At 33.2% G+C, this 13193-nt stretch overlaps 2 protein-coding genes across 3 annotated transcripts; both read right to left on the bottom strand.

The window, feature by feature from the left end:
* Window positions 1-2010: 2010 nt before the first annotated feature.
* Window positions 2011-5526, bottom strand: LOC141824541 (mediator of RNA polymerase II transcription subunit 21-like). 2 transcript variants are annotated; one of them, XM_074711850.1, is made up of 8 exons: window positions 5316-5526; window positions 5174-5244; window positions 4968-5062; window positions 4289-4365; window positions 3971-4188; window positions 3616-3687; window positions 3412-3463; window positions 2011-2235 (listed from the first exon to the last, which is right to left on the bottom strand). In XM_074711850.1, exons 5-8 carry the CDS (start codon window positions 4172-4174, stop codon window positions 2159-2161), a joined length of 405 nt encoding a protein of 134 aa, XP_074567951.1. In that variant the 5' UTR covers window positions 4175-4188; window positions 4289-4365; window positions 4968-5062; window positions 5174-5244; window positions 5316-5526; the 3' UTR covers window positions 2011-2158. The 2 variants fall into 2 exon arrangements, with proteins under 2 accessions (XP_074567951.1, XP_074567952.1); XM_074711851.1 differs by lacking the exon at window positions 4289-4365.
* Window positions 5527-11563: 6037 nt separating this feature from the next.
* Window positions 11564-12892, bottom strand: LOC141823731 (MYB-like transcription factor EOBII). The gene is made up of 4 exons (XM_074710983.1): window positions 12709-12892; window positions 12497-12626; window positions 11976-12329; window positions 11564-11777 (listed from the first exon to the last, which is right to left on the bottom strand). The coding sequence occupies exons 1-4, from the start codon at window positions 12890-12892 to the stop codon at window positions 11564-11566; spliced, it is 882 nt and encodes a 293-aa protein (XP_074567084.1).
* Between the last annotated feature and the right edge of the window lie 301 nt (window positions 12893-13193).

Here is a 13193-nt window from a genome sequence, read left to right as displayed (position 1 = left end):
AATCATGAGTTGTAGAAATATTTTATAGATTTTGGAAATATCTTTTAAGAATTTATAAAATTAAATGTGCTCGTTTAGGATCATAATTTTTCCCTAAAAACAATATGCATTTTTCACTATTCAAAAACATCATCATTTTCTTTGTTTGATTGGCCTCTTATACAAAATTTATAACTCCCAACATTCTCCGGCGCTTCAAAATCTACACCAAAGGAGAAAAACAGAACCGATGGGAAAAAAATATATGAGTACTCAATTAACAAGCTAACATATGAAACAAGATCACTAATTCAAGGATTAAAGCTACATCTCCTATAGATCGATAATCTTACTTTCTCCTTATTCACCAACCAAATAAATCTAAAATACAATTTATACACGTTCAAAAATTGATCTTTAAAATATTCATCCTATTTAACATTCATATTTCATTTTTTTTTATTATTTATCTGAGTATTTTAAGATGACATTACACTCATGGGGGCAAGAGGCATGTGATACAACTCAAAGCATATAAATAAGATGTTAAAAGATGGAGAATTGACTTTTCATGAACAATGAGAATAGTGAGAGGAAAACTAAATAGAAGAAGAGAGAAACTTCATTTTGACCCTTTTATTTTTAATCAGAAGACATTCCTTATGACTGTTCAACCGTATACATTTATCCTCTTGCCCTTCAATACTACTCTCAGTGTAGCAGTTATAATTTTTATAACTATTACACACATATTTTATTAATTACAATTTCATAACTTCTACAGTTCATACTTAATTAGTTCAAAAATATTAATATTATAATAGTTATAATTTCATAATTATTATAATATAGATTCAACTCTTTTTTTCTACCATTCAATTGTAACAATTATAAAATCGTAGCTGCCACAACTATTGTAGCAGCTATGATTTCATAACTACTACAATACAGATTCGACTTATTCATCCAACATTCACCAACACCTATGAAATTGTAGCTGCTACAACATGATTAATAAGTATAATTTTATAACTGCTATAATGCATCCAATCGATTTAGAATTTAAATGGATAATTTAGACGGAAGATAATAATGAAAATAATATTAGAAGACAGGAGAGTAAATATATAAGATTGAATTATGAAAAAGAAAGCCCTTTTAATTAAAAAGTAAAGTAGGGCACCCTATGATTTGATATAAAAAAAAAACAAAGGCGTCTTTTTTTTATTTTTGCCCATTTTCTAATGTGAGTTTGGCAGTTCAAAAGTCTTACCCTAATGACTGTTAATCCAATCATAGCAATCGTAAAGAATTAGAATAAATATTTCTAATTGCCAGCACTAATGCATCTTTGTTTAACAATACCATAGTGTCATTGATTGATAGACGTACTATTCAAATAATGTAGATGACTCCTAGCTGATCAATTATTTTAGTGTATTATTAAAAAATAATAAAAAAATCAACAATTGCAATGTTTTCTACACCAAAGAAGAACATAAATATATGATAACTAAGCCATCCTGACCGCCTAGGTTTATCTGTTTCCAGTCAATTAGAAAAGGCAAAAGTAGGAAGGTCAAAAGGAAGATCCAGGATGCTAAATAATATCAATTGCTTGTGTATACAAGTCAAACTCAACTGAAGGAATATCATAGATTATTACCATTATTAAACGTCACCCTTTGAGTAGTAAGCTTGGATGGAAATAGTGAAGGATCCAATGGGCAATGGAAAATTGTCAAAATAATATTTGCAATACTAGTTTACCTGTGGATATTTTTAGTAATAATGTTATATAGTCAAGGCTAAAATATAGACAACCCTAAATAATTGGAGCACATGGTCATCATGTCTAATAGAGAAGTTGCTGGCTAAATGTATGAGGAAACAAAATGATACAGCAAGGGGGTGGAACTGCATAGCCAAAAATTCTTCAAATTAAAACTCAGACTGTTATATCCTGTACATAAATTGTTGAAGCATTAGATAAGAAATTACCCAAAAAATAAATCATCTTAATGACTGAAATACCAATAAAACTTAATTATCTCTATTTCAATACTAAATGAGTTCTATCAGAATACATCTAAAAAATCCAAAATGTAAAATCAAACAGTATGAAAAATAGAAGTTGCAATATGAAAATAGTAGGAAAGTTAACATACAGTCACTTTAATTAGTCTGTTTTTTTAAGATTCAAACAGTTATCTGCTGCCTGATTGAAGAGTTCCTGTACCTGCTTCAACTCTTTCTCTGTATTCAGATAGATAATGCAAAAAAAAAAAAAAAATCAGATAGATGAGACAAAATGATTTAATAACATTATAGACCATTTTCAAAATGAATCGTATATGCTATTCCTTATTGACCTGTGTGCCTGTTTAGGCTAATCATCATTCACTGTTGTGAAATAAAATGATTGGAAGAAATAATTATTCACTCAATATGTTTTTTTGTATAAATGATGCCTTATTTATAAAGATTGTGACATAACATCAAAGGAAATAAATATAGCAGATCAGAAAATAATCAGAATGAAACAAAATGAAATTGGTAAAGATTGGCTAGAGATTATGCGATCATCTCTTTCCTTTAATACCCCCTTTCAAACTGAAGATGCTGAAAGAAGTTTCAGTTTGAATTGAATCAAAAGAAAATGATTGGAGGAGCAAATGCTTTCAGATTTCTGAAGCTAGATCAGTGGCACGGTTAACCTAGGATGATTTGTGCCAACTTCATGATGATAGGACATCTGCAACACATCCGCAGATTCGAGTTTACCATCTAATGGCAACTCGGATGATACACATGGTCCAAGATGACATACACATCTTAAAACCAAAATAACAAGATGATGTGGATATAATAAGATTTTTTTAGTTTGAGAAACAATAATGTAACTCAATGTTTGTGCTCATTGTGACTAGCATAGCAATTCATCGAAATTTTATTAAGCAATATGAGAAAGTACCAGAACCTGCAGAGGCATAAAGGAGTTTAGTAGGTTGAGCAAAATTTGAGGAGGCGAGTGCTGATGAGTATCTAGTTCATGAGAATCTTGACCTTGGGGTAGTGGTGACTGGAGACAGTAATCTAGAGGATGGCAAAGGACAATTTGATGAAGAGTAGAAAGCAAGGAGGATGAATGATAGGTATAGGATGGAGAGGAGGCCAAGCGTGAGGCATTGCCTTGAAGCTAATTCTCAAGTGGATTAGACAAAGAAGGGTGATAGTGCTGATACCATGTAAAATAAGATGATCGGCGAAAAGTGACTAATGCAAATTTCTCAAACTTGAACAAAATTTGGTCCATACATCACAATGATGAAAAGTTTAATGTATGTCTGTAGATCAAATAAACTATCATATCAACAATGATACAATATTAAACTATCATATCTACTCCAGGATGGTAGAAAAACAACATGCCTGCAGCCTCTAGTTGTTTTTCAAGCTCCAAACCTACTGCTTTATTCTCTTCCTGAAAATCAAGTGACAAACAAACATGTCAGAACTTTCCGCTCATTAAAGTACCAACATAAAGTTGTGCCATTTTGCCCTTTGAAACTCCAGCTTTTCCTGTTCTATAGATCAATGAGAACTGAGAAGATTAGGACAAATGATTCAGCTTACCTGGAGTTCTGCAATTCTTTTGAGCTGAGCTTCTTCTGATGACAAGGGCAAGGCAGTAACAAGAACATCAAACTGTTAAAAAAACAGAGCCCTTAGTATCAATATAGATAATACAATAACGAGCTACAAAAGACATTATCGATAAGGTTGCAGATCGGTACAAGAAAATACATCATCAAACACAAGAATATGACATTGATCAATAAAAAGAATACAGAAATTTCATCTGCTGACTTTCATCCACTCCATTCAATCTGTCCCATTTTCCACCGAAAGCAATCACTACATTTTCCACTTTAAAGACCCAATTTCTGGTGAACTCACTGCGACTCAGTAAGAACAGCAAAAAAGTTACCTTCTTTGCAGCTTCCACTAGAGCGGCACTCATTGTCTTAGGATACTCAGCGCCAATTGTCTCTTCTGAAGCATTAGCTGTTGGCTCAGGATAGTTAGGTGACAAGCGTACAGGCGGAGCATCTCTCTGCAAGGTCCCAAATGTGTTCATGGCAAGCAAGGCCATGGCGTTCACTTGCTCTTGTAGCTGAGAAACAATATCCATGATGCGCACTCAATCTATCCCAGAAACAGAACATCCCCAGATGAGAAGAAACACACAAGCCACAAAACGGAGTATGTTAAGGACAACTAGAGAGAATGAAAGAGGAGGAAATACCTGCGTCCAGCAACGGGAGGAGGAGGAGGAGGAGGAGGAGGGGCGTCGTCAGCGGAAGGAACCGCAATCGGTCGGGACTGGGAGAGTGTTTTTAAGGGTTTCACGGAGTGACTGTTTTTCTTAAATATATATATTTTTTAAAAAAATACGAAATTGGCTGAGCCGAGGTGACCGTTAATTCGGAAAATAACCGATACCATCGAAATTTTTCATTGCGTACATTGGCCACTAATATAAATTCAAAAATATAATTCAAATCACGAGTACTCAATAAATCACTGAGCACTTTGCATCGAATACATATTCAAATTCTAACTTTTAAATCCTAAATTTTATGTCTACATATAATCATATCACTCACTTCCCAAGGTAAATGATCAGAATAAATCTTAAATCAGATCTTAACCAACAACTCCCAATAGACTCCATTGATCAATCGATTTCCCACTTCTCAACTAACTTAACCACATCTCAACAACATACAAACCCCAATAATAAACTCCAACAGCCACCACACTAAGCATCACATTCATTAATATTGATCTTAACCTAACAAATCAATCAAACAGTAAGAACAACCCTGCTCAAATTCACCCAACCGTACATACCAATCTAATAGGTCAATACCCAAAATCCGTAGCTAATCTAAGATATCCAGATCAGAATCAAGTAGGTTTACCTCTAATCGAGCCGTTCACAGCCCCTTTCTTGTTGCTGCCGTAACCACTCGACACCCACCCAATTCCTTTACTCGGATCAGCACTCCACCGTGAACTGTGGAAACAGGAAACAACAGAATCAAGATCCAAGGCAAGCATCGAAACAATCCAAAGAACTTCAGCTCTTAAACCACGAAAACTCAACATCTAACTCAATCTAGCTTACCTTTCTTCTTCCTCCTTGCGGCCGAAAACTCCAGAAAATCCCACAACCTAAACCACCGTTCCTTACAAGTTCTGGAATCCAAGAATAACTTAGATCTAAGCTTAAAACCTAGAGATCCAAGATGTTTCGGCTTCAAACTTACCAAATCGGCTTGCTCCCTTCGATTCGCCGCTCGATCTGCTCCTTACGCCGCTGCCACCACCGACGAAATCCAACCCCAACAACACCAGCTCCGGTCGCCGATGATCTCTTAGCCTCCCCTAGCTCCGGCGTCGCAGCTCCGCGGCTGCTCTTGCGTCGGCGGCAACGAAAGGAGGAACGGCGTGTGATCAGATCTCAGAGACGGCGGAGGTGAGTCGCGATTTGGGGAAGAAGCATCGCGGTTCCTGTAGCTTCTATAGGATTCCTAACGGGTCGGGTCGGGTCTAGGATCCAATAGCTTAAATCATTAAACCATTAAACCTTATAACCCATTAACCTTAAAGCCCATTAAACCCATTAATGTTATTAACCCTTTAACCCTTTTAGTTAACTTAGGTTTAATTAATTAATCTCCTAAATCTTAGGGTTAATTTATTTATGATTTAATCCTCAATTCCGGTATTTTACAAAATCTCCAACTAAAAAAATGGCTACTCATGCCAGCAAAAGTTACTGTTTGCTTTTGTGTTTTCCAATCTCATTTTCTAGAGAATGAAAAGTCATTTTCTAAGAAAACAGAAAATAATAAAATATCATTTTTTATAGAGAATATTGAAAATTGTGATTGAAAAATAAAAAATGAGAAAAGGAGTGTCGTACACCTCCTCATCGCACGATTATTTTAATAAAATAATTTATTAAATTAATAAATATAAATTGATAATTTTATTTTAATAAAATAATTTATTAAAAATAATGATTTTAATAAAATAATTTATTAAATTAATAAATATAATTTTTAATTTTATCTTTTGAAATTTAAAATAATAATATATAATAAAATAATTTATTAAAATAATTATTTCAATAAAATAATTCATTAAATTAATAAATATAATTCCTTAATTTTATTTTTTTTAAAATTTAAAACAAATTTGTATTTATTTTAATAAACTAATTTATTAAAATAATTATTTTATTAAAATAATGAGTTAAATTAATAAATATAATTTGATAATTTTATTTTAATAAAATAATTCATTAAAAATAATTATTTTAATAAAATAATTCATTAAATTAATAAATATAATTTGTTAATTTAAAAAAATCAAAACAAATTTATATATATTAATAAAATAATTATTTTATTCATTAAATTAATAAATATAATTATGCAGAAGATGTCGATCAGTTCATCTTTGTTTCTGTGAAAGAAACCTAAACAATACAGAGAAAAGTAAGAGAAACTGCTGGTCTCACCGCCGTAGACAAAAATTACGTGTATGTCTCAATGGCGAATCGATAGGCTTACATTAGGGTTAGGAGTGGGTCTCTACATATAAAGGGAATAATGGACCAAGCCTACCCATCATCCGTGAAGCCCAATAGCATCCTATTAATTATGCTAGTGCACATAAATTATCTAACAACTATTAAAACACGGTGGCCATGCCCAACCATAAAAAGAAAAATTATTCTTCTCGTAGTTTCTACTATATAACAAATAATCTTAACGTAAGTGGTCCTGCTTGAGATTTGAGCTGTGAGTCTTTGTTTGGAAGACTCCTCTCTAGATAAGTCTTTGTTAAAAAGACTCTTTGCAGGAGATTGACCTTTGTTGGGATGAATAATCGAGAAGTATAAGTTTTTATTGGAAAGACTCTTTGTAGGAGATGTGAGGTAAATTTTTATTGAGAAAACTCTTCGAGAAAGGTAAACTTTTATTAAGAAGACTCCTAGAGAGGTCATTGACTTGGTTGATTGAGTCAGCTCGGCAGTTGACATACCAGGTGGAATCTATGTTGACTAATTAAGTTAAGGGCTCGTCACATGGACCTCTGACTTACCTTCGCATAAGCACCTCCGCATCTATTAGAATAATAATGTTGGTGTACGATACGATTAAAAAATATTTTCAATAATAAGGAGTACCAAATCGTCTTACAAAGACTAATACTAGCTATCGCCTAATGCTTCTAAGTGCATGTACAATCCAATAAAATAAATTAAGATGATGGAGTTTAATTAAATTTTAAAATGCGAATATATATAATTGAGTTTAGTCGACAAGATTCACATTGATGATGACTTTTAATTTTGTCTTGATTTCCACTTATCAATGAGTTTGAGAGTGACCAATCTCTAACTCTAATGTAAATCCAAGGAAATAATGAAATGAGAGTCCGACTAAAATAATATTACATACCAACATTAACACAAGAAATTTATGTGACAGATATTTTCTTTTATATCTTTATAATTTGTTTTCTCAAAGATTCCACCTAATAATTTTGTGGTAATTAGACACGATTAATTAATTAATTTGAATCTTGTGGATCAAATTAATGAAATCTATTAACAGGGAAGATCATCTAGAATATATGACTAAACTGGTTGCAAGCAAAGAAGTAATAAGAAAACTAAATTGTTTGTATGTGCAAGTTTTAGCTTTGTGATAAAAATTAATTAATGAGATTTTTATATAAATTAAATAGATGCCTCTCACAAAAATAAAGTTTTCACAAGGGTAAAATTTTATATTGCATTTTTTAAAAGAAAATACCTTTCTTTTTAAATTTTGCCATGGAATTCTTCAATAGAAGAAAAGAGAAACAATTATGTCTAATTTGCTAGTTAAAAATTTTCTATTTTTTGTTTTTAATTTTTAAAAAATAAAATAAAAATATTTATTATATTATTCATCTTTATAAATTTAAATATGTTCAAAATTTAATTAATTATTTTATTCGTATTTTTGACCTTTTAAATTTTATTTTCCAAGAAAACTATTTAAACCAAAGAACACGTTTAAATGGGGTGGGTGGAATCTTGTCCATATTTTTAGAAAAAAACTCAAATAGGTTTTTGATTTATTTTTTGTACAAATGAACTTTTCTCAAGATTTTATTATGAACTGACTAAAATTAAACAAGAGTAACTTAAATTTATTATGTTAAGCTTTCAAATCAAATTGAATAAAAGTGTTATATAAGTTCAATTCATATTGATATAAAACTATCAATTTGATTCAATTTAATTATAGTTGAATGGACAATGCATATAAATATTATAATTTTTTTAAAAATAATTAAAATAGGATACAAACTTATTTATGAATTTATTATAATTTTTTTCTAAAATAGTTTGATATCGTAGTGTCATAATCCATCCAATTTCAAATCCAAGAGAGATTCTTAATCCACCTTACTTACTTTCTTGTGGTAGCAAAAAGGTGGAACCAATTTCCCGGCCCCACAATCCAAGAGTAAATCATGACGGTCATTTTGACCTTTTTTCTCATAATGGCTAGCAAGGGACACTTACTTACTTTCTTGCTCTATAGTCTTGGATCATGATAATTCTTTTTAAGTCTTTTTTAAAAGACCATTCTGTATATTTTTTAAGTATAGAAAAATTCGTATTTTAAAACAGTAGTCTACGGTCGCTAGCCAGGTGTGGACAAGTGCGACCGTCCCTTCAGATTTTTCAAAAAATAATACTATATATATTTAAATAATTAATACTAATTAAAATCAAAATATATCTCATTTATATTCATTTTTCTCTACATTTTATTTCTAAAATAATCTCAAATGCTCGCCATCACTTTGACTGACTGATTCACCACCATCATCGGAAAATTAAAATCGATCACATGTTTGAAAAACCCTTGACGTTATCAATTGGTACCATTTTTGTAAGGAAATATCATAAGTTGGAATGAGCTTGTCGATCCTCTGCACTTGTCAGAGTTATGTGATGCTTTTTTTAGTATCATTGTGGATTTTTATCATTGAAAATCATAGTTTGAATAAGTTTAAGCTTGATTTTAGTATTTAGAATACGATTTCAGAGGTTGTAGTGGGCGGTGAGTGACAATGGAATCCCAACTAACTTTTCTATTTTTGATTTGATTTTTGGATATTTAAGATTGAAAATTTTAAATTTTAATTGATTAATCGAGTTGTGTTGTGTTTTTGAATGTATTGAAGAAAATAATTTTAGGGATCGATGGATAGTTGTTTTAACTATAACCAAGGGTTAAGGTAAAAAATTTCAAATTTAAGTTCATTTTTAGCTTCTTAAATAAAATTTAGGCTTGTAGATGGTGAAAATTGACTACATTAATGTTTGAATTTTTTGAAAATTTCAATTTATATGGCAAATGATTATTTGTACCATATGTTGAACAAGATGTATTTGATATAAATAATAAAATTATTATTCAATATTTACAAAATATGAAATCTCAAAAAGTGTTATGGTAAAAATATATAAAATTAATATATGAAGTTTGTCATATATTTTGTGTGGTATTTATTTTTTTAATTTATTATTAAATTTATCTCAGTTGAAAATTCTAACTACGCCACTAACTATCACCATCTACTTAATTTTAAATGCAAGAGTGATTCTTTATCTACACTTTGGCTCACTCTCTTAGTTTTTATGTTGATATTCTAGGTTTTTTAATATCATTCTAATTATTTTTCTAAAATCTTTTCATTATAAAAATAACTAGATATTTTATAAACAAACTTTTTAAATTATAATATACATCTTTCAATCAAATTGTACCCAACCTTGATTTGAGAGGAGAATATCTAATGATCCTGACACCGACCGTATGAGACTATTAGGATGACGAATTCTATTTTTACTGCAAGGAGGAGAATGCCTAACTATGAATATTTTTCTCCTCTTCGCTTGTAAACAGTCCTCAAGAATAGTAATTTCTCTTTACTTACTAATCTAGCTCTCAAGCTCTCTCAACCTTTCTTAACTTCTTTAATGTGGGTGTTTAGTTACATCAGGGGCGGAGCCACGAGGGGGGCAGGTAGGGGCCACTGCCCCAGCTTTTTTATTTTCATTAAGTTTGCCCCCCCCCTAATATTTTATTATTAAATATTTAAAATGTGACCCCCATCTCGTGGAAATCTACCTCCGCCCCTGAGTTACATAACAATTTCTCAGAGTATCTCATTAATGAATAGTGTTAACATCACTACACTATTATTCAACTAATATTTAGGTTCACAGGAGCTAAATATATATATAATTATAGTTCTCATTTCTATGCTTTTGACGGGCATAAATTAATTAATGTATACTTATATCATTTAAAATATTTTTGGATAAAAAAATCATGAGGATCTTATATTGCTTAGATGGAAGAGATGTAAATAAAATGACTTCACGATAATCCCATATAAATAGAAAAAATGTCACCAGAAATTTAGTTCAACAAATCTATCTAACAAGTGGAGGATTGAAAACATTAAAAATAAAAATGAAATCTTGATTTATAAGAGTTCAGGAAGTAAAATTGTAACGTTATTTTATATTTAAAAACACTTTAATGTCTCTTGAAATACAGCAAATATTAAATTCTAGAAGTCTAAACCAAAACATATATAATTTTATTGTATTTATGAAAAATATATAGGTCATATTCTACTATTATATTCGCATAAGCAAAGTGAATTAATTATTTTTTTTATGTTCTTGTTCCAAAAATCAATATAATTTTATTTGTAGGTTGATATTTGTGAAAAATACATAAATTAAGATTTTTAGGAGTCTTATTTTAAGTTTTTAACAAGTCAAAGTCATCGAGTTTATTATTATCATTTTTAAAAAATTATTTTACATCGTTGAACCTAAAGTATATTTGGATTATTAAGAGTCCAGAAATACTATCACATCTCATGCTTTCGACACGTGTATATTATTAAGACAGACAATTTTAATAAAATCAAACTGAATAATGTTACATCGATCATAGTAAAAAAAAAGATTAAAAAAGTATAATAAGTCATTTTTTTGAAAAAAAAAATGGAATCCTATGGATGACTTTTAAGGAATTCTAATAAAACATTTCAGTCATTTTAAATAGAAAAAATATTATTAAATGACACGACCACCAAGTATTTGAGAAAAAAGTTTTGATGTTTTTTACTTGAAATTATTATTTTTACATCTCACTTTCACAAAGTTGACGGTACTTCTATTTTATTTAAAATAATTAATTGTTTTTATTTAAAAATTTAAAATAAAAAATTATTTCCATGTTTAAAATATTAATTCTTGCAGTCATTGTTGCAGACTTGCAGTCCCGTAAAATCAATGCACGTGGAAAATTTTTTGAACCAATGGGAAAATATTTTTATGCCTAAATTAATAATATTATTTGACAAAAATATTAATAATTCTTCAAACAAATTGGAATTTTTCGGAATAAAAATTGAATTAATTAAATGATTTGCAGCCATCGCCACTCCACGGCCAGTCCCCTCCGACGTAGATGCTCCCAGAGCAATCCACGTGGCGCTCCGTCCACTCATCCCCGCCGCCGAGAACGGCGTCGATGCCGCCGGCGCCGAACTCCTCTTCGAGCCCGATCACGGTTCCGAGCGAAGAGAGCTGCTGGGGCGGCGCCGGGGAAAAGTAATACTCCACCGAGCTAGAAGCTAAGTTCACCATCGTCGTCGTCCCCGTCTCAGTCGCCGGCGTCCAAGGATTGGCGAGGAGGCCGGGCGGCGCCGGGGAAAAGTGATACTTCTCCGAGCTAGAAGCAATGTTCACCATCGTCGTCCCCATCTCAGTCGCCGGCGTCCAAGTATTGGCGAGGAGGCCGGGCGGCGCCGGGGAAAAGTAATACTGCTCCGAGCTAGAAGCAATGTTCACCATCGTCGTCCCCGTCTCAGTCGCCGGCGTCCAAGGATTGGCGAGGAGGCCGGGCGGTGCCGCCGGGGAAAAGTAATACTCCTCTGAGCTAGAAGAAATATCCACCATCGTCGTCCCCGTCTCAGTCGCCGGCGTCCAAGGATTGGCGAGTAGGTCGGCGGAGGCGGAAGAAGCGGCCTGCATCCACAGGCGGCGCATTGCGTCCTTAAACTCTTTGCTACCGGCGTCACAGCGGAGCTGCTTCGCGTGCTTCTGCACCCGCGTTCTCCAGTAATTCTTGATCTCGTTGTCGGTCCTGCCAGGGAGGAAGCGTGCGATCTTCGACCACCTGCAGTTGTTGAGCCATCAAATCACACTCGTAGTTTTGCCTGGCTGAAACAGATTCTTGCATACAATTTTAATTTTCCGATAAAGATCTTCTAATTCAATTCCTCACTTTTTTTTTTCATGTTGATTGGCGTTCTAATCTGCAAAAAAGGAATCTCGTTCAATTACCTGTTCCCCCACCGAGAATGGAGTTCGAGAATAAGGAGTTGTTCCTCCGGCGTGATGTCTCCGCGGCGAACATCCGGCCGGAGATAGTTGAGCCATCGGAATCTGCAGCTCTTTCCGGTTCGTTTCAGGCCTGTTCCAGCTCAAAACAGTGAGGGTTGCTTGCTATTTCTTGATTTCTTATCGACAGCGAAAGCAGAGTAATTATAAATTGCCTGCAGAGCGAGCGAGGGCATTCCACCGGCCTTGGCCGTGCCGGACGACGTAGTTGACAAGGAGGAGGTCTTCGTCCACAGTCCACGGCCCTCGCCGGAGCTCCTCAGTCTCCCCACTCGACGCTGCTGCAAGGGGAGGAGGTCGTCTGTCGCACAAGAGGAGACTTTTGTTGTACTGCTCCATTAGCTTCTGATTCCTGCTCGATCTCCACCTCCCTAATTCTCTCTATATAAATGCCCTCTCTATGTTATTCAATTATTCTGATGGTGGGGCCGGACCGTGTGAAGTCGTTGGCTAACGGATTCATATGGATACTTGTTCCGTGAAAATTTGATCTATGTATTAATAGCAGGACACGAGACAGGGACATATGCCACTTGTAAAATTAACTCACCACTTACAGCTGAAACAATTGAAAGACGTGCGGTTTTATGATTTCGGATGCGGTCGAATCTCTCTCCGCGGCTCCGGACCTCGACCGCAC

Source organism: Curcuma longa, chromosome 3 (genome assembly GCF_044706935.1).
Source record: "Curcuma longa cultivar G26 ecotype Majalengka, Jawa Barat chromosome 3, ITB_CL_G26_1.1, whole genome shotgun sequence".
NCBI lineage: Eukaryota > Viridiplantae > Streptophyta > Magnoliopsida > Zingiberales > Zingiberaceae > Curcuma > Curcuma longa.
Note: the sequence above shows the minus strand (reverse complement) of the source record. Positions and strands in the feature narration are given on the sequence as shown.

Bases quoted from the DNA above. Each gene is read 5' to 3' on its own strand.
- LOC141824541 (XM_074711850.1), bottom strand. From the start codon at position 4,174: ATGGATATTGTTTCTCAGCTACAAGAGCAAGTGAACGCCATGGCCTTG. The intron at 3,688-3,970 runs GTAACTTTTTTG...TTTTTTTAACAG, and splicing joins TAGTGGAAGCTGCAAAGAAG to TTTGATGTTCTTGTTACTGC. The intron at 2,236-3,411 runs GCATGTTGTTTT...ATCTGAATACAG, and splicing joins AAAACAACTAGAGGCTGCAG to AGAAAGAGTTGAAGCAGGTA.
- LOC141823731 (XM_074710983.1), bottom strand. From the start codon at position 12,892: ATGGAGCAGTACAACAAAAGTCTCCTCTTGTGCGACAGACGACCTCCT. The intron at 12,627-12,708 runs GCAATTTATAAT...GAGCTGGAACAG, and splicing joins TGCCCTCGCTCGCTCTGCAG to GCCTGAAACGAACCGGAAAG. The intron at 12,330-12,496 runs GTAATTGAACGA...CAACAACTGCAG, and splicing joins CATTCTCGGTGGGGGAACAG to GTGGTCGAAGATCGCACGCT.